This window comes from Hypanus sabinus, chromosome 14 (assembly GCF_030144855.1).
Source record: "Hypanus sabinus isolate sHypSab1 chromosome 14, sHypSab1.hap1, whole genome shotgun sequence".
NCBI lineage: Eukaryota > Metazoa > Chordata > Chondrichthyes > Myliobatiformes > Dasyatidae > Hypanus > Hypanus sabinus.
The window spans coordinates 49,054,482-49,081,203 of record NC_082719.1 but is presented as its reverse complement, the minus strand read 5'-3'; the positions used below and the strand labels follow the sequence as shown (position 1 = coordinate 49,081,203).

Below are 26,722 nucleotides of genomic sequence, written 5' to 3'. Positions count from 1 at the left end.
TCTGTAAAGAAATTCCCCCTCATGCTACCCTTAAACTTTTGCCCCCAACTCTCAAATCAAGTCCTCTTGTTTGAATCTCCCCTACTCTCAATGGAAAAAACCTATCCACGTCAACTCGATCTATCCCCTTCATTATTTTAAATACCTCTATCAAGTCCCCCCTCAACCTTCTATGCTCCAAAGAATAAAGATCTAACTTGTTCAGCCTTTCCCTGTAACTTAGGTGCTGAAACCCAGATAACATTCCGGTAAATCTTCTCTGTACTCTCTCTATTTTGTTGATATCTTTCCTATAATTTGGTGACCAGAACTGTACACAGTACTCCAAATTCGGCCTTACAATACTCCAAATGCCTTGTACAATTTTAACATTACATCCTAACTCCTATACTCAATGCTCTGATTTATAAAGGGCAGCATACCAAAAGCATTCTTCACCACCCTATCCACATGAGATTCCACCTTCAGGGAACTATGCACCATTATTCCTAGATCACTCTGTTCTACTGCATTCTTCAATGCCCTACCATTTACGGTGTATGTCCTATTTAGATTATTCCTACCAAAATGTAGCACTTCACATTTATCAGCATTAAACTCCATCTGCCATCATTCAGCCCACTCTTCTAACTGGCCTAAATCTCTCTGCAAGCTTTGAAAACCTACTTCATTATCCACAACAACACCTATCTTAGTATCATCTGCATACTTACTAATCCAATTTACCACCCCATCATCCAGATCATTAATGTATATTACAAACAACATTGGACCCAATACAGATCCCTGAGGCACACCACTAGTCACTGGCCTCCAACCTGACAAACAGTTATCCACCACTACTCTCTGGCATCTCCCATCTAGCCACTGTTGAATCCATTTTACTACTTCAATATTAATACCTAACGATTGAACCTTCCTAACTAACCTTCCGTGTGGAACCCTGTCAAAGGCCTTACTGAAGTCCATATAGACAAATTCCACTGCTTTACCCTCGTCAACTTTCTTCGTAACCTCTTCAAAAAATTCAATAAGATATAATGGCTAAGATGGTCCAAAACCCACATTTATGTCTGGCATGATTTTTCATTTCACTGACCTGAAAACGTTTGTTAAAACCAGGTTTTAGTTATGTGTTCCCCCCCCCCACCCCAACCATTGAAACTGTGCTTTGTAAAGGACAACCCCACTTCCTTCTTTGTTCTTCTTTGACAGTTTGAATCCATTAATATTTTTTAAGTGCTCTGTTATCACATCTCTTAAAATAATCCTGAGAACTTTCCCTACTATGCTTTACGGGTCATTTTTGAATTGGCAATTAAAAACTAGGGGAGTGCTACCTGGAATAATGCCAGTGTTTCAACTATATGTTACTTTATATTAATGACTTGGTTGAAGGATCTTAACCTATAGAGGCTGATGACACAAAGCTATGTGAGCCTGCCAGTTGTGTGGAGAACATAAAAAGCCTGCACACAGATATGGATGGATACGTGCATGGGCAAGAAGTTGGCAGATGGAATGTGGAAATAGATGAGCTTATCTACTTTGGAAGGAAGAATGAAAAAGTAAAATATTATTGAAATGGAGTGAGATTACAAACTGTTCTTTTACAAAGGAACCTAATGGTTGTAGCATATGAAATACAATATGCTTGCATGCATATGAAGTAATTAGAAAGAAAAATTGATTTTTTATTGCTGGAGTGTGGAGATATTTTGATATGACTTTAGAGGCAACTTGTAAAATAGCAACTGATGTGTTGTGTGTAGTGTTGTTCTCCACATCTGAGGAAGGATAGATCTCTATTCTGTTATGTACCCCATAACTCAGTGTCTAACCAGCAGAGAAAGAAGAATTTGTTGGAGTCTGGTGGTACTATACTAAAGGTGTTTATTAATAAAAATAAGCAAAACCATATCGATAATGCAAATACACATATAAAACCAGTTAGCAGTAATAAATCTAAAAGTGTAGGAATAATAATAATCAATAATAAACAAGCTTTATTGATGTCTAGGGGTAAATAAATTGTCATAGAAAAGTATAAAGTTCAGTTCATGAGTGCTGATGTAGTTATGGTTGTTGTATTGTAATCATTGGAGAGAGAGAGAGAGAGAGAGAGAGAGAGAGAGAGAGAGAGAGAGAGAGAGAGAGAGAGAGAGTGAGATGTAACAGCTACAGTCAGGCAAACCTTCCTTTGCTTTATTAATCCGTCATATCAGTGTGGTCATTCAGTTATGATCTCTCCATCCTTCTGCTAGATCATTCTTCTGTGGTGGACTCGTCACTCTGGCATGAGTGGACACACACACAAGACCCCACTGGCCCTGCTTTTACCCTGATAGCCTTAATGACTGACCTCCTGATTCAGTCTTCGAAGCCCCCACCTTTCTTGTGGGTTCCAACACTCAATCAGTGTCCACTGGCGTGTCTGGAGGGTGTCTCTCCAGACCTGTCTTTTATCCCTACTCACGGGGACTCAGCTATCCATCACTCCTGAATGACTGTGTCCATCAAATAAGGCCACTCCTTCAGTCCACTGAGGAATGTTTATCAGCAAACTATTGTCCTTGCAGCAAAACAGTAAATAATTCAAAAAGGAGTCACAATACGGTTAATCAGCAATTTCCCCCTCTTTCTTTTCTGTCGCAGATGTTCTTGCCTGTTTTTCGTCTCTTTCTCATGGTCAGCATAGCAACAGTAATAGTTCGTGTTTCTCGGGGGGGGGGATGGTTAACTCCGTATCCCATTGTCCATCAGGTCTTTTCATCACTCATAACACCCCCATCCTTCTGGGAATTTTCACCAGGGGGAAAATTAACTAATAAAGCACATGACTGATTTACAGAGTTTAACAAAATACAGAAGTTGTCTTAACTACAAGAATAATACAGATACATGTTCAAGTTAACATCTAGATAAACAATCAGCAATTACATTGTCACTCCCCTTTAGATGTTGTATTTTAATATCAAGTTCCTGTAATAACAGACTCCAACTTAATAACCGCCTACTTTTTATTTTTCATGTTAGCCAAAAAAAATACTAAAAGGTTGTGATCTTAGCTTAGGTGTCTATTACAAAGCGTGAACCAATACATGTTTGATTATAATGTAGTACATTACAAAAGTTATGCAAATACTAATCTCTATTTTACTTTTAAACTTAACATTCAAACAATCAATCTTCCATGGTGTTTTTATCTTTCACATGCTTTGTCAAATTCCCTCAAAACCAGATCTTGTTATTCAAAGTGGCATTTGGTCAACCTTTGTCCCTTTTCCACTTAACTCTCATGTGGTTAGCTTGCTCACCAGTGTGGAATAGGCCTTCACATACTCCTTTCACATTAGCACAATGTTTTCCAAACTAAGCCCATTTGCTGAACTTCCACACAATTCATTAATTTTAAGCAAGTCATTAATTTTATCTTCAGGATCTTTCATTCTATTTGTTTTCAGTTTAACAGCGGCAGATGGTCCCTCTTGGTCAAAACAACATTTCAAATTCTGCCTCTCCAAATCACATACTTGAACAACATCAGCAAGTTGTTTATCTTTAAATTTCCAAACAAACTATAATTGATTCACAAGCACCTTGTTAACAAGCCATTGTTCAGTTAAAGGTCCCTTCCCTTTTGTCAAAGCTTCTAAATCCAATTCAAACTTTAAGTTTTCTTTATTCAATTTAGGAACAACACCTTTCCCTTCTCCTTCAATAATATTCACATCACCAGCTTTCATCTCATCATTAACTTTTAACACACCTTCTAACACAAACAACTGAAAATTTTCACTTTCCACTGGTACCAATGTTAACCCTTTCTTCACTGAAGCAAGTCCATCTGACCCAAAAGAACTGCATTCCTTTTCAACTAAATCAGATACCTCAGACTTTTCCTGAGTTTCAATACTAGGTCCAGTACCCTGTGCATCCATACCCTTCACACCCTGAACATATGCAAACGGGACATCTACCTCTTCCAGGCTTTCAATACCAGTCCCCTTTTCAAATCCTAAGTTCCCCTGATCCTCCCAGTTACTCTCTGGGCAACTCCCATTCAGAGTAAACTCAACCTTGTGGGTTAAAACAATTTCATTTGCTAATCCAGCAGACTTCCTCAAGGTAGCGGCATCCTTTTCATCTAGAACAGCCCTTACATCATTATCGGGAACACATTTAAATTCTTCAACTGCAAACAGTTCAGTCAAGCCAGACAGATCATCCATGTCCAACCCTGGACCTTCTAACTGCCATATCTGTTTCTCATCTTTACTCTCTTTCCCCCCACTATCCTCCGTTTTACCACCCTCTAAGCCCTCTTGGTACAGTGTCAGTAAAAACGTCTCCGCCAAATCAACACTGGACTCTTTTAAACTGTCTCCTTTCTCAGCCACCTTTCTAGACATGCTGCGAGTGACTGCGCATGCGGGATAAATCTTGGAATCTATGGGCGGGTCCTCAGCACTCATAGGCTTACTTGTCAGCTTCACTGCTGAACACACGTCACCACCTGGCAGATCATTACCAAGTAGGATGTCCACACCGTCCACTGGTAATTTTGACCTCACCCCTATTTCGACTGGTCCAGATACCAGGTCACATTTCAAAAATATCCTGTGTATGGCCTTGGTCCCTTTTCCGATACCTCTTAACACAGCCTCCCCAGTCTGGGTCTCAGAACCAAAATCTAACACCTTCCTTAAAAACAATGACTGACCAGCCCCAGTATCTCTCCAGGTCCACACTGGAACTGGGGTTTCTCCTTCCTTCACAGACACCGTCCCTTCCGAATTAAGTTTCTCACTCCCCCCTTGGGCTCTATCTATCTTTGCCTTCCCCATTGATCTGCTGACCAACTCAATGCAACCCATCGGGACTGCCGTTTTCCCTTTTCTTGTCTCCTTCTTCGAAGCAAAACACTTAGATGCTGTATGACCAGCTTTCCCACAATTATAACAGGTCCCTTCCTAGGAACCTTCCTGCCAGCCTGCTTTTCCTCTTCCTCCTCACCTTTTCCACTAGCTCCCGGCTTATTCTCTGCCTTAGCCAGTGGGTTTTCTCTACTGTCCTTACTGCCTCTCTGGTAACTCTTATTTGAGGAAAACTTTGACTTGTGGGTTAAGGCATACTCGTCTGCTAACTTGGCAGTCACAGACAGAGTCACTGTCTCCTTCTCATCCAAGTACGTCTTCATACTCTCAGGGATACAACTTTTGAACTGCTCTATCATTATTAACTGTAACAGGTTATCATAATCTTCATCAACCCCTTTTGAGGTGCACCAACGCTCACAATATATTTGCATCTCATGGACAAACTCTAAATATGTGTGGTTCCACAGCTTTCTCAAGTTCCGGAACTTCTGTCGGTATGCCTCTGGCACCAACTCGTAACTCCTCAGTACAGCCCTCTTTACTTGCTCATAATTCCTAGACTCATCCATGAACAATACCGAATACGCTTGCTGAGCCTTCCCCCTAAGTACGCTTTGTACCAGAACAGCCCATTTTCTCTCAGGCCAGTTCTGATTCACAGCCACTTTCTCAAAATGGAGGAAGAACTTATCGGCATCCACCTCCTCAAATGGAGGTACCAACTGGATCTCCTGACTAATCTTGAACCCCTCATTTGGGTCTGCCGCCCGGTCTGTTCCCTGCTGTATCTTTAACTTCTCTATTTCCAGCATATGCTGCCTCTCTTTCTCCTTTTCCTCCATCTGCCATTCAGCTTCTTCCTTCTCCCTTTCAGCCTTCCTTTCTTCCTCCTCTGCTTCCAGCTGCCTCATCTGAAGTTCATGCTGCCTCTCTTTCTCTTTCTCAGCCAACTTTAATTTTTCTATCTCTAACTGAACCTCCCCCTTGGCTAGTTTCCTCTCAGGGAACAGGTTCAATTCATCTGGTGTGAACACACCCTTAGATACATAATGCATAGCTATTTCTCTCTGTATATCCACCTTTCTCATCAATGATTTCACCACTGGGAGATCTAATTGTTTCGCAACAGTCACCAAGTCTGCCTTCCTGGCAATTTCTAATGCCCCCGCAGTCGGGTCTTTTAAAAATTTGACAATGTCCATCTCTGCTGGTTTCCCATCTGGTTAATCTCACAACCAGATCAGATAAGGGACTTTTATCCCGATTCAATGGCCCCCTAATGTAGTAATCAAATCCCGAACGAGCCCCCAATTTGTTACGTACGCTGTAACTGGGTGTCTAACCAGCAGAGAAAGAGGAATTTGTTGGAGTCTGGTGGTACTTTACTAAAGGTGTTTATTAATAAAAATAAGCAAAACCATATCAATAATGCAAATATACATATAAAACCAGTTAGCAGTAATAAACCTAAAAGTGTAGGAATAATAATAATCAATAATAAAAGAGTTCTATTGATGTCTAGGGGTAAATAAGTTGTCATAGAAAAGTATAAAGTTCAGTTCAGTTTATGAGTGCTGATGTAGTTATGGTTGTTGTATTGTAATCGTTGGAGATAGAGAGAGAGAGAGAGAGAGAGAGCGAGAGAGAGAGAGAGAGAGAGAGAGTGAGCGAGATGTAACAGTTACAGTCAGGCAAACCTTCCTTTGCTTTATTAATCCATCATATCAGTGTGGTCATTCAGTTATGACCTCTCCATCCTTCTGCTAGACTGTTTTTCTATGGTGGACTCGTCACTCTGGCATGAGTGGACACACACACAAGTCCCCACTGGCCCTGCTTTAACACTGATAGCCTTACTGACCGACCTCCTGATTCAGTCTTCAAAGCCCCCACCTTTCTTGTGGGTTCCAACACTCAATCAGTGTCCACTGGCGTGTCTGGAGGGTGTCTCTCCAGAACTGTCTTTTATCCCTCTCACGGGGACTCAGCTATCCATCACTCCTGAATGACTGTGTCCATCAAATAAGGCCGCTCCTTCAGTCCACCGAGGAATGTTTATCAGCAAACTATTGTCCTTGCAGCAAAACAGTAAATAATTCAAAAAGGAGTCACAATACGGTTAATCAGCAATTTCCCCCTCTCTCTTACCTGTCGCCGATGTTCTTGCCTGTTTTTCGTCTCTTTCTAATGGTCAGCATAGCAACAGTAATAGTTTGTGGTTCTCGGGGGCGGGGATGGTTAACTCTTTACCCCATTGTCCATCAGGTTTGTTCATCACTCATAACAATTGTAAAACACACTGAAAACATTCTTGCACTATTTTCCTGAAGTGTCATTTGAGATTGGACCATATTCATTGGCATATAGCAGAATGAGATGTAATGTTATTAAACTATATAAGATTATGAAAGGGACTAGCAGTGTCGATGCTGTGAGGGAATTTTTTTTTCTCGTGGGCACACCCATTTAAGACAGAGACGAGGAAAAATGTATTTTCTCTGATGTTTGTAAATCACTAAAATTGTCTTCCTTAGCGAGTTTTGGAGGCAGTCATGGCGAGAAAGCAGGGAAGTGTAGTGGAGGGTAGGGCTGAGTCGGCCATGATATTCTTCCTCCCTACCCCCACCTTCCTACTCCGACTCCTGATTATTTTTTCTCCAGTCCTGATGATGTGTCTTGGCCCGGAACTTTGTCTGTACTTTTTTCTATGGATGCCACCTGGCCTGCTGAGTTTGTGTGTGTGTTGCTTGGATTTTCAGCATCTGCAGATTTTCTCTTGTTTGTGATATTATCAAGTAACCTCAAGAACCCATTGACCTATTCCTGTTGCTGTTTCTTATTTTCATTTATACAGAACAGGCAAGGAAATTTATAATCATCACAGATTTCCCAAATGGCAGATATTTAATATTACCATTACCTGCCTAATAACCCTCTCCCATGGGTAGGTAGATATAACTTTATGACATCTTTGCAAAAAGGCATTTTCCTTGTAGTCTAGGAATGACCCCTTATTGTAGTTATCCTCCCTACAAAGTCCCTATCTACTCAGCCCACTTTCCTTATTCAATGCTCCACCTTCCTGTCCCATCATAATTCCATCATCTGCAACCATTTGTTGCCTCCACTTATTACTTCCCAGCCTTTATCCCTGTTTCCCTTTTCCCTTCTCCTCTGTCTTATCACCATTCCTCACCTGGATCCACCTATAGTTGCCAGCTTTTGCTACATTTGTTTATACTATCACTCTTAATATATTTCAATTCTGATGAAGATCTTGACTTGAAACATTTACTATCCATTTCCCTCTTCAGATGCTGCTTGACCTGCTGGGTTCATTTAGCATCTTGTTTGTTACTTTGGGAGCACTCACTGCTTCATGCTTGAACTCTTGTGAAGAATCTTCCATTCTTCCCCAATCATTAAGCAGAAAATTCCCCTTGTAGTTGTAAGATTGCAGCTTGTGTTGTTTTTGAAAGCTAGATGCTAGCAGCCATAAGAACTTGCAATATATTAAATAGATGTGCCGATGATTACACAGGGGAAGCATGATTACATAAAGCTGTTCCAAGAACTTTACAACTGATAATTTCAGTATCAGTGAAATATTAAAAAACAGTATTAATGATATGTAAAAGTATTTTACCACCATTAACTGTAGCAAAGAGTTCATATATCTTCATCACCTACCACCCCACCGCAGCCTCTGTGTCCAGCACATAATTCTCTGTAACTTCCACCATCTCCAACAGGATACCACCACCAAGCACATCTTTCCCTCTCCCCACTTTCTGCTTTCCACAGAGATTGCTCCCTATTCGACTCCCTTGTTCATTCAGCCCTCCCCACTGATCTCCCTCCTGGCACTTAACCTTGCAAGCAGAATAAGTGCTACACCTGCCCCTGCACCTCCTCCCTCACTACCATTCAGGGCCCCAAGCAGTCCTTCCAGGTGAGGCGACTCTTTACTTGTGAGTCTATTGCGGCATCCATTGTATCCGGTGCTCCTGGTGCAGTCTCTTGTATATCAGTGAGATCCGACGTATTTTCACTGAGCACATATGCTTCATTCTCCAGAAAAAGTAGGATCTTCCAGTGGCTACCCATTTTAATTCCACTCCCCATTCCCATTCCAATATTATCCATCTACGGCTTCCTCTAATGTCGTAATCAGGCTACACTCAGTTCAGAGGAGCATCACCTTATATTCCATCTGCAACCTAATTGCATGAACATTGATCTCCTGAACTTCCATTAATGCCCCCCACCCCGCCCGCCTCCTTCTCTAATCCCCAATCCCCTTTTCCCTCTCTCACCCTATCTTGTTGCCTGTCCATCTCCTTCATCTGGTGCTCCTCCCCTTTTCCCCCTTCCATGGCTTTCTCTTCTCTCCTATTAGATTGCCTCTTCTCCAGCCTTGTACTTCTTTCACCAAGCAACTTCCCAACCCTTTATTTCACCATTCCTCTCCTGGTTTCACCTATCCCCTTGTGTTTCTTCCTCCCCCCTCCCACCTTCTAACACTGGTTCCTCATCCTTTTTCCTCCAGTCCTGATGAAGGGTCTCTGCCTAAAACATTGACTGTACTCTTTTTCATAGATCTTGCCTGACCTGCTGAGTTCCTCCAATATTTTGTTTGTGTTGCTTGGATTTCCAGCATCTGGAGATTTTCAATTATTCATATATCTTCATCTCCCAGTGGTCTTTTAATAAAGATTAACAGAGCAGACTGGTAAAAAAAAGTTGCCTGTTGTTTAAATTGCCAATATTAAACATCAGAGAAGCAAGGTCTGGCAAATGAAGTAAAAAAAATGATAGAGGTTTAAACATTTTACTATCATGATTAGATGACAAGATTTAAAAAGAAATTTCAAGTGTGACAGAATATTAATGTACTGTAATCCAAGCTGTTCATACTCTCAGAAATGTAAGTCCCTAATGACTTTGACAAATTACTGCAACCAATATAAATAAATCACACTTTTTCCATAAATTTGTCATTCACTTTTGTAATGCATGGTTGTAAAGGTCATCCCATCATTTAGTAGGGGTTTATCTATGAATAAAAGATTGGGACTGATGCCAGATGACCTGCAATTCAAATACATACAGGTCCTCTTCCAAATATGAATTTAGTCTCTGCTACAGTATATTAACCACTACAGAATTCAAAATCTTGCTAAAATAAAACAAGATCAATTAATACATTCTTTGTGATATATTTGCAGAAATCACCTGCTATTAATGTTCGACCAGGATCAACATTAATTCAGGTGAACAACATCGCACATCTACAAGAACATGATGACTACGGCTATGAGTGCTTGGATGGCAAAGACTGTAGCAGTTTCTTCTGCTGCTTCGAGGAATGCCGTACAGGAGCATGGAGGCAGGGCCGAATACACATCCGTGTTACCAAAATTGATTCCTACTCTAGAATATTCTTCCCGACAGCATTTGGTCTGTTCAATCTGGTTTATTGGATTGCATATCTTTACCTGTAAAAATAACATTCAGTAGCATAAGCAGAGGATGAATAAATCGGCAGTGGTAGAATTTTAGCCTATACATTGTTTAATTGTGTTGAAGTCATAAAAATGAAATACTATTTCACACTTTCCTAAGAAGAAAAATAATGTGAAAAAAATCAATTTTTATCATTATTATATTTGAATTAGTTGACATGCTGCTAAGTATGCAACTTACTTTGAATTCTTGTGCCATATACATAAATCATGCACATTTTCAAATATTGATATTTTTCAAAATGTACATTTGATAAAATACAAACATTTATATTCATTTTAACACATGCATTTTTGTCATATGGCAGACAGCTGATTGATAGATGACCCACATTGCATCTTGGGCAATATCAACACAATCAGTTATCAAGGACAAATCCGCAGAGAATCCAATCAATCATTCTTAAATGAACATTAAGTTTTGAATATGAAATGGAATTAAATCTAATCTAAGCTGTATCACAAAATGTTATCCGCTTTCAAGCCAATTTTCTGCTATTTTATTTATTGTAGTTTAGGAAAGATTGTGGTGTTTTTGATCAAAACTATAAAAGCAGCTGTTCTTTTAAACCGAGACTTTTTTTCTGTAGTGTGCAGGGATGTTTTTACTGATGATGTATTGTCATATTAGTAATCCTGCTCAGTACCTGCGGAATCGAAAGTTCTGAATAATCTATGTGATTTCAAATAAGCTATTCACATAAGAAATATAAAATTCAATGTAACAGTTAACTTAGGTCATTAATGATGTGATGTTATCATGATTTTCTGATCATGTTTGCATTTCATAAAGACTAAGTGCACTTAACATCAATGTGATCTTGGTCAGCAAGTTGTGATACAAAGGCAGCAGCCATTTTAACGTGCTAAGATTCTTAAAGGAATATATCTCTTGATAAGCACCTATTTTTTCTTAGCCCAGAGATACGCTGCCAGTCTTTCATTAGAGTGAATTCACAATTCAATTAGCATATGCACTTTGCATCAATATAAAGCTGTTTCAACTTTCTATCAATGCAAACTGTATTATAGATCACTAATAAAGATGTTAGGTCTTATAACATAATAATTTCCTCCGGTTTAGAAGCTTTGGAAAATTCCATTTATAAAGGGCACAAGAAATACTGCTCATCATGTTATTCAGCCATGCTCTAACCCATTCTGTGGTTGGTAACCATAAAGGCAATGCTGCAGATGAAAGTAACAGTTTAATTTTGGAATGAAATGAAAACAACTACAGAAAATTAAATATCTTCAATTATTACCATAACCTCAATTAAAGAACAATATCTAGAGGCACAACACAAAGTGGATATTGGCTTTTTATATCTAATAAGATCTCTGGTATTGTTCATTTCTGGTTGTCAAACTAAAGAAAGTAAGCAATAATAAATTAAAGCATGTTTTCTTTTGGTATAAAATATACACACAGCGTGGATTAAAGCAAATTATTTCTCTGTTAACCAAAACTCCCAGATTAAATAATATTACATTTATACAGTATAGCCCCATTTGCTATTTAAACTCAATATAAGATCCAAAAATTAAGTTACTGATTTTTCATAATCATTAATATGGACATTTCAACCAACATGCAGTACATGCTGAGCTTTGACAATAGGATAAGTGTCATTAGAATTTTATACAACAAATGTTATATTTTACTATACAAGTTTTATCACCAGCTTTTTAGTTTCTTCCAGGTTTCATCTTTGCTTGAGCATTCATAACATCAGAAAATGGTATGAGTTATTTTATTGAGAATTAAGCAAAAATGGTATCTGATTAATGAGCGCTGCCAGTTCACATGTATTCATGGAGCTCCTGATTTACCCATCGCTAAACTTATCATAAAGCCAAATATATTTTAAATATATGCACAATAGCTTGACCTAATACAAGTACTTTGCTAAAATACGCAAAGGAAGCAGAACTCAAACCACAATCATAGAACTAGAAAGATAGATTTATTTCTTCTTTTAACTTAGTTAAAGTTAATCGGTTACTCGTGGCACAAATCAGTGTTCCATTCTTCCAGCAAAATGACTGATTAAGAAATTCTCTCTGCTGAAGCTGAAATGGGAACATTTACCTAAATACTTGATAAATACTATTTTGAAGTTGTGGTGATTGATTTACAATACCCATAACCCATAACGTCATGATTGCTTTAGACTTTTTTTTACAGGTTCCTGGTCTGCAGCTGCTGAGTTGCTCAGTGGATGTGGGGTAATTTGCAAAGAGGAAGCTTCAAGAAGAGGATATTGATTGATTTCTTACTGTTTTAATCATGTCAGTTTAGGTTTAGAGTTGTAGTTCATTTGGTTTAAATATGATGTCTTCATGCATTCATGCTCAGCTGATTGGCATGTCCTTTAGAGAGGGAGGAAACCAGAAAAGGAATGTATGTTTCCTGAAGAGGCAGTTGTAGAATTCAGTTAGCTTTCTGAGTCTTACGGAATTCAACCATTTCATTAACAAGTTTTGGTCATCTAGTTGAATCAGAACTGGAAAGGGAATAATTTAATACCTGATTAAGTGACAGTGGAATGTCTATATTCATCAAAGTACTTAAACACGCTGAGATCTTGGGTACTCAAACATGATTTCTTAAGACAAAAGTCAGTTTATTGAGGTGGGAGAAATTTGAATGTGGTTAAATTGGAGTGAGGCTCCTTGAGGAAAGCAAAGCAGGTAATATTTTGCCTTATGGTGATGATCAATTTGTTTGGTGATTGGATTATCTGAAGCATTGTCTCTGTCTGCATCTCTGCTTATTTGCAGGCAAACCTTTGCACATCAACAAATCGGTTCCATCCTGAGTTGGCTGTGTTCCTTTTGCAGGAGATATTCTATCTAATTCTCTTCTTATTTCTGATGTGTGATGATGGAATAACTGCAGAGTTCAGGTGATTCTTCCAGATGATACTCCTCAGATAGTTATCTCTCAGGCAGTTACCTTCTTTTATTAGCAAGGCTGGTGATATCAAAATCCTTGGACTTATAACTCAGGACTAAACTAGGTCATTGGGAAGCAGGTGCCCTCATTTCCTGGACACTGTACTTTAAGTTGAGAAATCTAACAGTTTACATTTTGATACCCACCATTTTAAATAAAAGTTGCATATTTTTTCCAGTCTGACTTCAATGTATAGATGCAGAAATAACTGCTTAATCCACTTAGTTTTAATGCCCAACTTGATAACCTAATTTACAGGCAATAGATTTCCATGAACAGCTAAAAGTTGGGAGGAAAGATAGAAAGAGGGAGTCGTACAAAATGCAAGTACCTCAGAGTTAAATTCAAACATTGTGACAGTAATAGTTTCTAAGCTGTAAAGAATTATTATTTTGAAGTATAGTGAGTTCATTACAATTGAGATTCAATTTTTTTAAGTTGGCTAAATTTGTTTTTTTCTTGGACTGTGAATGTTTACTTGCTTTTCTGAAATGAATAGAACCCTAATAAAAGGTAAGAAATGTGTAGATTTCAAAAATATCTCTGCTAAGTCAGTATATCAGCACTGAAAGTTGCGAAGACTCATTAAATGTATAATACATTTAAATTATGAGTCATTCGAATACTGAATTCCTCCCCCTAATGAATATCATGAAACGGAGACTCTGCCCTCATATACAATAGCTTGAATTAGCTTTTTCAAGGAAAACAACTCTATGAAGTATAATTCTGAAGAAGCTGAAAACGACCTTTGCTTTCAATATGTCAAGGAACATTTGATCAATTTTCTCATTACTTCCCAATTAATTTACTACAAATAATAAATCTTCATATCATTAAGATGTTGTACTGCTCAGCTAAGTTGAGATCAATTATCAATGTGGATACATTGATATAAAATATCAAATACAAGACAACCAACTGTGCTATCACACTTAAAATGAGAAACATAATTAGCCTGTACAAATCCTAAAGTGTGAAAGGTGAAGCTGCTTATCTGACTAATTCCAAGAAAATAAGAGGATGTTAAAAGGAAATTGTAAACAAGTTATTAAAACACTGTTCAGAGAACTAAGCAGAAGACTGGGAATCTAAGTCTCAGCACAAAAAATTATCTGTAACTTGCATAATAATTTTCCATAATGGGGTGCATAATTCCATTATGTACACCATTATAGATGCAAACAGCCCCAAAACTAAGAACTGTGGCTAAGACTTATGACTAATTACTCAATTGAAAAACAACTGTATATTTTGTCATTCTAAAGATATCCCAAGCAAAATTAATTAGCTTTATATCAGATAGAGAAATTGTAGATCAATTGACAGGTGAAAAGCAGAATTATGTATTATAAATAATACTTCACCGTGCAGGGAAAGGCAATGATAAGATTTATAAAGCACCAATAATCACTTTATGAAAATCCATAGGCATTGGAAAGGTAATCTTCGATCGGAAGGTGGTGCCTGTACTTAGAAAAGCTGATAAAATGAAGAACACCTGACCCATTATTATTACTTTGTTTCAAGGACAGTAATGGAACTGATTTTGAATGAGTAAGGTGGAATCATTTTTAAAACAGTAATCTGCTTGAAGGAAGTCAGCATTGATTTGAAAGGGGAAGATGCTATCTAATGCATGTAAGGAATTCACCACATGAAGGATTGCAACTGATCTTACACTGACTTGCAAAACACAATAGATAAAATTACAATGAAATACTATCAATAAAGCTCAAAAGAAGACCCTGTATAATAAAAAAAAAACAGGTTTTAAGAACAGGGCACTGTGATCACTCCTTTACACATATAAGACCATAAGACACAGGAGATAAAGTAGGCCCTCCAGACCATCGAGTCTGCTCTGCCATTCTATTAAATATATTCTGATAATATATTAGAATTTGGTTGTAGTACCTTAGAGACAATGAATGAAAGAAAAGCCAAAGCAGAGCTAAGATGGCTGCTGAACTGAAAAGAAAAGTAGTATTAAGATGAAGATGAGAGGCTTTTCTGATTTTGCTTACTTCAGTCATTTATGGCAATTGTAATATTGCATTCTTGCCTGTGAAAGCATTTCTAGTCATTACACGATCCAGCGGCTATCCTTGATGGTCACACTCAGTTTCCCATTATATATCTTATTCACAAATGGTCTAAGTCTGTAGTTTTGAGGGTCAGATTTGTAACTTTTCTTCTTCATTAGTATTATTTAACTAAATGTCAAAGTACATGGATTTATGAGGGTGCACAGAAAAAAGTTGTGACATACTCATTGCCATAATTAAAGCTGGATTATTTAGAGCTATTTCAAACATCCTGGAAAAAATACAAAACCAGAAAAACTTCAGATTTAATTCTCACCTTCATGTTATTTAAGAATGAAGTAAAAGTACAATCAAGAAGCACTACATTGCCACCTTTGAAAAATGCTACATAAAATGTTTTAATGAGTGCAGGGTGAAATGGTATATGTTTCCAATATCCATCCAGATAATTTGAATGAGTGAAATCCCTTCTCATGCTTAATTAACTATGCATTAGAATTCTACTATTTTACTACTGTCTTAACTATCTAGTTGTTGTTACCATTAAAATGATCGAGGTATTCAGTAATTTTACATTGTAAATGATGTTCTGTGTTCTATTTGATATCTGCATTGTATTCTGTCTTATTGCATGACCTAACTATGAAATGTAACTGGTAGTTTACTGATTCTCTCAAATGGAAATCCTATTGTCTATTGATTTAGGAATGTTAGACCAAAAAATGATGCTGTGTAGGTAGACTTTTTTAAAGGAAAGCCTAACCTAACTATAATTAGAAAATATGTAGTACTCTTACCTATTTGTGTGTCTATATGTATTTTTTTTGCCTCCTGTGAGGGATGTTTTAAAACAAGGTTACAAACAATTGATGGACTGCTGAATTGTTCAGTGAACTGAATAGAAATTTAACCGGTGTGTATTGTTATAAAGCAGCAATATTAATATGTCACTATTGATATGGGTCATTTAGAAGAACTTTCTCATTTTAAGCTGTTCTTTCTAATTTTCCTGAATGTATGCACCGATATTGGAATGTTAGATAATTCACAATACATGCCACTGAGACTTCCTTCCTAAGAGGGAATTTTCTTGGATCAAATGATCCTATAGTTTGAGATGACTTTCTTCTACAAAAAAAGGCTCCTATTGCACTGTGTGTGGGCAAAGATGGAAATTTAGTTCAAGAAAAGAAAGCAAAAAATTATTTTGCAATATTTATAGAGCAGAGAGTTCTGCTAGTGTCTTGGCCAACATCCCACACTTCAATAACATCAAAAATAAATTAGCTCATTATTCATCTGATGTTTGTAAGATTTTACATCAAACTTCTCACAGCATGACAGTTCTGGTGAAAACTTTTGTTTTGTTGTATGTAATGAAAGATCAATATGGTAGTCTACACATGTCAAACTGTACTTTTGAAATTTGTTTCTGTTGAAGTTAATGCAACTGTATTTCAGAAGTCTTCAACTGGGTTACATAGTGGGCCAGTTCATGTTACAAGCACCTCTGCCACAATCACCCGCCTATCACCCACCATCCCTCCCAACTCTTCAGCTAACCTTATAGCTGTGTATTCTTGCAATGGAACTCAAAAGAAATAAACCATGTGAAGGCCTTTCTGATTTTGTGGAGAGGGCACGAAAAGGTCACTGCCATCAAATATAACTTTAACTATTTAAAATATTTCTGATATTCAGAGACACTGAAATAACATTAAAATGAAATAAAATAATCAAACATAATGTTTTAAAATATATATTTTTGATTATTTTAATTAAACATAGCAGATTCCTGTAAATTAAATCAAACATATACCTGGTAAAATAACAAAAATAAGCAAAATACTTAACCAAAACTTGACCTTTTAACTTAGTTTTTAAATGAAGGTTGCTAACCCAACTAAATGAATGGAATAGTACCAGCCATGTTTGGTGAGAATCTGACTGTTTAGCCATCAAGTATGTCTAGTCCCTTTGCTCAGTATGTTTCGATACCATGCTGAGTCCAGGGCTGGAGTTGGCAATCAGTACTGCAGTAATCTGATGCAAAAACAGAAAGCACATTGAACAAAGGAGATACTTTGGCAGTGCTTCACAGTGAAGCATGATCAGCCCAATTCATTCACTGCATATTGTAGTGAATGAATTTCTATCTCCTGATTTTGAAATGTTTGTTATTATAAAATTTTGGCTTTATGTTGAAGGATATGATACCATGGTCTGTGTAAATGCAGGTTCACTCTTAGTAAATTAGAATGTTGTCTTGTTTCATTGTCACAATAATCCAACACAGCCAATAGTCAGATTTGACTATACTTCACAAATAGGTGATTAATAAGTTGATGAAATCTTAATTCAATAACAATTTAATCATAATATTTTCTGATTACTCTACATTTATATTGTAGAAAATATTTTCAGTGAAGAAATATTAGTGGAATTTAAGCTCAAACTATTCCCAAATTTGAAATATTTTTAATTTTATCATAGCAATCATTACTATTGAAGTGAACAGTGTAAATGTGGTGTGATGATAGCCACTAGGTATGGCATTAAAAATATCACACAGACATACTCAACCACAACCATAATTGTTCCATTTTTCCAGACTTATGCTTCATTTTAAAAATTCTTGCTTCTTTTTAAATATATGTTTACAAGAGGTTTTCCCTTCTTGCTGAAGGTTAAATCACATTCCACTTTGGAATCTCAATTCCAATTGGATGGTTCTGCTGCTCCTCCTCGATTCTTCACTACTTGAAGTTTTTACCTCACACAGAACCTGTGACAAACAACTCTCATCTCACAGAAAAAATCCTGAAACTCAATTCCCTCTTATTTCTGAAAACTATGAAAATTAAATCATGTTTTCAATTCCACCTTTAAGAAAGATCAATGTATGGTACTGATGGGAAAAAAATGTCCAGGAAGCTGCTTTGCATGTATTTTTATCATGCTTTTTTAAAAGTTATCAGTCAATTATGAGTTAATTAGTTGGTTTACCTGACATAAGAGCTATTGCCCTTCATTACTAAAGAAATCTATAGAAAGCCTGGCCTTCTTTCTGTAATTAATCGCAGTTCATTATTTGTATGCTGCAGTGCATTACAATAAAATATCTGAGACAGCCTCATTACTTTCTTGTTCCGATGTAACATTAGTTTCACAGGGAAAGATGGGAAATTACATTTTTAAAGAGTGTTTGATGTACGATTGCCTTTGGTGAAGGCTGAGAAAACCCTTTCTTTTTGCCCCTCTTGGCTGAAAGGAGTCTCTGCCACAGAAAGACAAGATTGAGGGAAACTCAGCATGTAAACCTTTCCAAAGATATATGTGGATTTAAGATTAATTATGATACTAAATTAATTTATTATACTCAATGATGGATTAAGAAAATGATTTGCTTTGCACCAATCTATAGTAAATATCATAATGCTAGTCGAAATATAAAATCTATAGTCTTATTCTAGCTCTGATAAGGCAGTGATACTTGATCTTAACACTAATCAAAAATATGGAGAAGCTATATGAAAATGTAAATACAAATGATAGATATATAGTGTCATTACAGCCATTAAAAACAGTTCGACAACATTAATCACTTAAGTAGAACTTGGTAATTGTGAAAACTGGTATGGAATAGTCTTGTTGTAATCTTGCTTCACAATCGCAATACATATCAACCACAGAGACTACAGATGTAATATCCTTTCACAGAAAAGTGATTGCAAATGTCTCTGATTCCCTTTGCTGAATATCAATATTTTTGTTAGCATTCACCCTGTGACCTTTTTAGCAAGTGAAACTGTTAACAAGGTGGTTTTACTCGTTTAGAAAAATATTCTTATATACAATGCTTTCAAAAAAAGACTAAAATGACTTAGAAATATTTTTGCAAACTTATCACAAAATGGCTGATCTTCCTATCAGAGCTAGCATAAGTAGTTTTCTGTAACTGTTGTTGAAAGTTCAAGGTTTGTCATTGGGCCTTGACTTGCAGTGCTGCCATTGAGAAAAGAGATGCCAGTGCAGAGGTTCATTTCCAGGATTTCATGCATCAGTCTTCAGAACTGAAAATGTAAAGCTTTGATCAAAAAGGCTACATGCATTGAGCTTGAAACAAACAAAAATATATCAAATAGAATACTGTTTCATTTTTTCACTGATAACCATGTGAAAATGTAGTTGACATTTACTCTTCAGCAGTACTATCACATCATTCTTTTTCAATTCATGTGATTCCAATGTATTTTAATCTTTTAATATCAAATGCTCTGTGGTAGTCACTTACTTTTTTGCTATTTGTAGCGAAAGTCTAAACTCACATGTAAAGATTGCAGTTAGCGTATTGCCACTAAATGCAAATGTGACATATCTTGCCATAATGCAATATCATTAGTAGGGCATTCATCCTCATTGTGTCTATGGCTCATTTACATTTAATTTTAATAATATGCAAATGATGAACTTGTTAGTTTACCATTGGTTGTTCATGGCATAGGATATAGCAGACACTGTCTGTGAAGGATGTTTTGATGGTGTTGTGTGTTACTTATTATTTGCCCAGTTGTGAGGATTAATGGTGATGACTAGTATCCTGTAGTTCGGGTTTCTCTTTAAATTTCAATCCAGTTTGTGATTTACATGAAAGCTCCAGAATGCATCAGAAACTAAATGTAACTTACATTGAGATTCCATAGTGGAATTTACATCATGTGCTATTGTCATGAGCAGCAACATCAATAACTTGCATATGCTTAGCACCTTTAGCACAAGAACATCTCTAAATTCTCTAATATTGACAACATGTGATACAGGAATGAATATGAGAATAAAATATAGATTTAATAAGTGTTAAGTGATAACAGAGATTTAGGGACAGAACTCAAGATCATTCGTACTTAGATGCTTATGACATCACAACCAATGATAAGAGAATTGGAGGTTGAGGGAGGTCTCAGAGACTGAGATCAAGATACAAAAAGTAGTGAAGATTAAAGCTATGTCTGGGTCAGACTGCAGAGTTTACCCATGATAATTAAGCTCATATCAAGCTTCATAATTTTTCTGTAATGAAAATGCATCCTTTCATTAACCATCAATGCCAATAGAAATAAAGTGCTTAGAGAGAGATTGCATACCAGGCATTATTCACTTTCCCACACACTTTTTTGGAACCACAAACCAAGCCAAATTCTGTGTGTTAATGACTAGACTTCCACACCCATAGATTTATTGTATGGTCAATAAGGAAACCAAACAGCAAATCTCTCCCAAAGGACCTCTACAAACACAACTATTGCTTACCCTCTCACAGTTAGTTTCAACATTTAAATGTACATTTTGAATTTGTACATTGGTGCACCAGTAATCAATGCTAGCTAGTGTGATGTGTGTCAGACTGGAGAATTATTAATGAGCATCATAGGTCCGAACCAGATGAGGTAGAGTACTTCATTCAACGGCAAATCAGATACAAAGCAGGAAAGAACCAAGGAAACAAAGAATGGTTTATGGAGAAAGATAAGTCAAAGAGAAAAAGAAATACTCATTTTAACAAATATTTTGATATCACCAATAAATAATTAGACATTGAAGAAGTAAACTGAATATTTGTCAAGGATTTCTTTTGGCATCAACTCAAACATAACAAGATGGTCACAGACTGCATTTGGCAAGGCTTACATTTTTGCAGCAAGTTTAGACTGTATCTATACTTTCATTAGAAGAATGTCACCACCACTTTGAGTTGGACACAAGCTGACACTTTTGCAAAACATTCAAGGTTAAGTCTACATCTTCAGTTGTTAGATGACACAACATAATTAGCTCATAGAAAGAAGCAAGGACTGTGGGCCTCAGTAAAACTCGTGTCTTGCTTTTTAGGGTGATTGTGACTTATTTCTACAGGCATTTTTATTTTTCCTCCACAGATATGTGGCACTATGTGTTCCACGATTGATATTTGTGTGAACCCAATAAGATTCTCCAAAGAATATTCTGAATCTGGAAATTACTGGAGGCAAAAGACATACAGGACAGGCAGATGATTACTGAGGAAGAAAGGACAAACAGAAGAAAGATATGCAAATAGTGTGAGATAAAAAAGGATCAAGTATGCAGCACATGTGAAACAAAAATACTTACATTGACTTGCTTGGCTGAAGAGTCTGTTTCAACAATGTAATTTTATTTAATCCTGGGAATAATACTGGGCATAATTTTGATATTAATTTAATGCAGCAACCAAAACTGTTCAATATAACAAAGAGCACAGACCATGGTATGCAGTTTCAATAACATTCATCACTGGATTTCCTAAGAAAAATCTCAAGGTTATTATTCTGACAAAGCAGTTTCAGTAAATTACTGGTACATGTCTTTGTTTTGTCTTTTAGTTAACATGTGAATATTAATTCTGGTTAAAACTCTGTCTGCATTTAAGAAGGGCCTTTTAAGTACAAATCTGATGCAACAGCAGAAGATGGATATAACTTAGAGTGGTGAAATTGGCAGCAATCCTTGCAATGTAATTATCAACTTTGCCCTCTGCTTTTTACTGTAGTATCATGTCATGACAATATCCTTCCTGTCATCATGGATACTGGTCATAACTTTTTCAATGGTACCCTGTTGTAAATGGGTCTGTAGAAAACATCAACATTTGTTTCTACAGTAAGTGTAGCATTTCCAGAAAGCCCAAGGTTTAACATAGTGAAAAAGGAAATGCAATAACTTCATTTTTGTGGCAATTGCATGTGAAATTTAATGTTCTGTGTTGTCTTCTTTAGCATACCTATGTATTCTAATCTGCTGAAATCTAACTGGTTACACTGTGAATAATAACAAACTGGTGCCTGCAAACCTTGCTTCTGTGTATAATAACAGCTGCAGAATCCAATATTGTTTAGTTAAGTATTTTACGGGTAAACAATATTGCATGAAAAAGGAATGATGACACCAGCTGAAGTTATGTTTGATCAGGGCTGAACAGTACTATAAGAGAACTTGTATACAAAATGCAGATCCATGCACAATGTGCTGGAAGACGTTTGCTGCATGTACATTTTATTTCAAACCCCAGTATTAAACAAGCTGATTTACTATTTGCAATTGATCCCTGATTCATTGTGTAGGCAAAATGGTTCATTTTAATCTGTGAAAGTGAATAAAAACCAATCTTATTCATGGTGCCTGGGCATTTTTAAAATGGAAAACAACTATTTTAAATTTGTTTGGATCAGTGATGCATTTCTTTTTTGCTGATGAGCATGGAGGAACATTCAGTTTGTTTCATGGATTTCAGAGCCCTGTTGTCAAGCAATAGTAATGTTAGTATTGATCAGCTGAAAATAAGAGATGTCCACAAATATTTGTTTTGGTAGTATTAGTGCCAAGTTACACAGCTAAGATTTGCTTATACAAATTATAAACATACATTGCCTATAAACCAGAAGAATCCAGTCAAACTTAACAGAATGGGAGGCAGCGTGAGTTCAAACAACAACACACACAAAATGCTGGTGGAACACAGCAGGCCAGGTAGCATCTATAGGGAGAAGCGCTGTCGATGTTTCGGGCCGAGACTCTTCATCAGGACTAACCGAAAGGAAAGATAGTAAGAGATTTGAAAGTAGTTGGGGAGGGAGAAATGCGAAATGATAGGAAAAGACCGAAGGGGGGTGGGATGAAGTTAAGAGCTGGAAAGGTGATTGGCGAAAGTGATACAGAGCTGGAGAAGAGAAAGGATCATGGGACGGGAGGCCTCAGGAGAAAGTAAGGAGGGTGGGGGAGCACCAGAGGGAGATGGAGAACAGGCAAACAACTAAATATGTCAGGGATGGGGTAAGAAGGGGAGGAGGGGCATTAACTGAAGTTAGAGAAATCAATGTTCATGTCATCTGGTTGGAGGCTACCCAGCCAGTATATAAGGTGTTGTTCCTCCAATCTGAGTTTGGATTCATTTTGACAATAAAGGAAGCCATGGATAGACATATGAGAATGGGAATGGGATGTGGAATTAAAATGTGTGGCCACTGGGAGATCCTGCTTTTTCTGGTGGACCGAGTGTAGGTGTTCAGCGAAACGGTCTCCCAATCTGTGTTGGGTTTCAACAATATATAAAAGGACACACTGGGAGCACCAGACACAGTATATCACACCAGCCGACTCACAGGTGAAGTGTCGCCTCACCTGCAAGGACTGTCTGCGGCCCTGAATGGTGGTGAGGGAGGAAGTGTAAGGGCAGGTGTAGCACTTGTTCCGTTTACAAGGATAAGTGCCAGGAGGGAGATCGGTGGGAAGGGATGGGGGGGATGAGTGGACCAGGGAGTCGCGTAGGGAGCGATCCCTGTGGAAGGCAGAAGGGGGGGGGGGGGGGGAGGGAAAAATGTGCTTGGTAGTTGGATCCCGTTGGAGGTGGCAGAAGTTACAGAGAATTATACGTTGGACCTGGAGGCTGGTGGGGTGGTAGGTGAGGACAGAGGGAACCCTATCCCGAGTGGGGTGGCAGGTGGATGGGGTGATGGCAGATGTGCAGGAAATGGGAGAGATGCGTTTGAGAGCAGAGTTGATGGTGGATGAAGGGAAGCCCCTTTGTTTAAAAAAGGAAGACATCTCCTTCGTCCTGGAATGAAAAGCCTCATCCTGAGAGCAGATGTGATGGAGCCGGAGGAATTGTGAGAAGGGGATAGCCTTTTTGCAAGAGACCAGGGTGGGAAGAGGAATAGTCCAGGTAGTTGTGAGAGTCTGTAGGCTTATAGTAGATATCAGTAGATAGGCCATCTCCAGAGATGGAGACAGAAAGATCAAGAAAGGGGAGGGAGATGTCGGAAATGGACCAGGTAAATTTGAGGGCAGGGTGAAAGTTGGAGGCAAAGTTAATGAAGTTGACGAGCTCAGCACACATGCAGGAGGCAGCGCCAATGCAGTCGTTGATGTAGAGAAGAAAAAGAAGGGGATGGATACCCGTATGGACTTGGAACATGGACTGTTCCACAAAGCCAACAAAAAGGCAGGCATAACTGGGACCCATACGGGTGCCCATGGCTACACCCTTGGTTTGGTGGAAGTGGGAGGAGCCAAAGGAGAAATTATTGAGAGAAAGAACTAATTCCGCTAGACAGAGGAGAGTGGTGGTAGAGGGGAATTGGTTAGGTCTGGAATCCAAAAAAAAGCAAAGAGCTTTGAGACCATCTCGGTGGGGGATGGATGTATATGGGGACCGGATGTCCATGGTGAAAATAAGACCATGGACATCCTGTCGAGGGTTACGGAGGCCAGAGTTGAACCGCCGTCATGATGCCCGGTAAGCACCGGTGGGTCAGGGGCGGGGCAAGGTGGCACCGACAAAGATGGCGGCCCCCATGTCTCACACGAGGCAGGCAGGCAAGATGGCGATCCCCATGACTCGCATGAGGCAGGCAGGCAAGATGGTGGTCCCCATGACTCGCATGAGGCGGGCAGGCCAGATGGCGGCGACCAAGGTGGCGGTCCCCATGCCTCACACACAGCGCTGCCCGACCCCGCTCATGGTTCAGACTTACAGACCTTGGCGAAATGTCCCTTCTTCCCACAGCTGGAGCAGGTAGCTTCTCAGGCTGGGCAGCTTTTTCGGGGGTGCTTTTCAAGTCCGCAGAAGTAACAATGCATGGACTTGTGACTGACAGCAGCTGTGGTCGGTTTCAGGGAGTTCGTGGACTCGTGACTGGCAGCGGCGGGTGGCGGGATCTGCAGTGTCCACGGAACCAGCGGCGGATCGCGCGGCTGGACAGCGTCAGTGTTGTGCAGAGCAGCCTCCAGCTTGTCTGCCAGCTCGATCGCCGACTGTAAGGTAAGATCGGCATTTTCCAGCAGCCACTGGCGCACGTACACTGACCTGATCCCTGTAATGAAGGTGTCTCGTACAAGCAGCTCCGCCTGTTGTTCTGCCGTCAGTCCTTTGCAGTTGCAATTTCGCATGGATGTCTGTAGGGCTTGGAGAAACTTGGCGCTCGACTCATCGAGTCGCTGTCACCGCTTCGCTAAGTGATGTCTTGCATAGACGGTGTTCACTGGCTGCAGGTACTGTCTTTTGAGGGCGTCCAGTGCCCCTTGGTAGGTTGGCAGGTCCCTGATAAGTGAGTAAACTTTGGGGCTGACCCTCAAAAGGAGGATTCTGTGCATAACAGCGGGCTCAGTCACACGAACCTCCTCCAAGTATGATTGGAAGCATGCAAGCCAGAGTTCAAAGGCTAGAGCTGCTTCTGAGTCTTGAGGATCAATGTCTAATTTTTCTGGACGTAAAATGCTTTCCATGTTTTAAAACTTCCAGCCAATAAAATTGATGCACCATCAATAACTCTCGGAGACATGAGGCGGGATATAGGCTTTTATTGGCTGGAAGAAAGAACAAGCAGCAATTGACCATCACAGTGCATCCTGGAGACTGAGGCCGGGGCTGTGTCTCCAATCGCCTTTGTACTGGGGTCCGTGGGAGGAACCACAGGAGCAGTCAGCGGGGAGCGGGGGGGCATGTCCAGACAGGTATATGTAGTTCACCACAGCCAGACAACAACAGCTCCATTAATTAAATTCAGTTAATGCCCCTCCTCCCCTTCTTACCCCATCCCTGACATATTTAGTTGTTTGCCTGTTCTCCATCTCCCTCTGGTGTTCCCCCCTCCTTTCTCCCGAGGCCTCCATGATCCTTTCCCTTCTCCAGCTCTGTATCACTTTCACCAATCACCTTTCCAGCTCTTAGCTTCATCTGGTCTTTTCCTATCATTTCGCATTTCTCCCTCCCCAACTACTTTCAAATCTCTTACTATCTTTCCTTTCAGTTAGTCCCGACGAAGGGTCTCGGCCCGAAACGTCGACAGTGCTTCTCCCTATAGACGCTGCCTGGCTTGCTGTGTTCCACCAGCATTTTGTGTGTGTTGTTGTTTGAATTTTCAGCACCTGCAGATTTCCTCGTGTTTGCAGCGAGTTCACCAAGGTTTATTCTTCTTCAATAGTCTAATAATTTACTTAATTTAAGAACCTTAGTTGGAATTAAAAAATGAATAACATTGACACAATTACATTTGCATTTTTTAAGAGGAAGAGTGGGAGGACAAAAACAAGTAGCAATGGAAAACGAGAATTATTTGAATCAGTTCTCATTCCCAGGCACACTAAATCTTAGATGTGAAATCACTGCTGCTACAAAGAACTCACTTATGTCACAAATAACTTTGATATGGACTTACTTCCATTGAGTTGAGATCTACTTAACATCAATGTGAGAACCATCTCACCACCTCAGCAGTTGGAGAAATTCTTTAACAA

At 38.7% G+C, this 26,722-nt stretch overlaps 1 protein-coding gene across 5 annotated transcripts in view; it reads left to right on the top strand.

The window, feature by feature from the left end:
* Positions 1–22,608, top strand: part of gabrg1 (gamma-aminobutyric acid type A receptor subunit gamma1) — a 145,874-nt gene extending 123,266 nt beyond the window's left edge. For 4 of the 5 annotated variants that reach the window (XM_059989130.1, XM_059989129.1, XM_059989131.1 and 1 more), the window contains one exon: positions 10,109–22,608. In XM_059989130.1, the coding sequence (XP_059845113.1) occupies positions 10,109–10,384 (276 nt within the window). In that variant the 3' untranslated portion in view covers positions 10,385–22,608. The remainder of the gene's footprint in view (positions 1–10,108) is intronic. The other variant, XR_009515652.1, reaches the window with a different exon arrangement.
* The last annotated feature ends 4,114 nt before the right edge of the window (positions 22,609–26,722 follow it).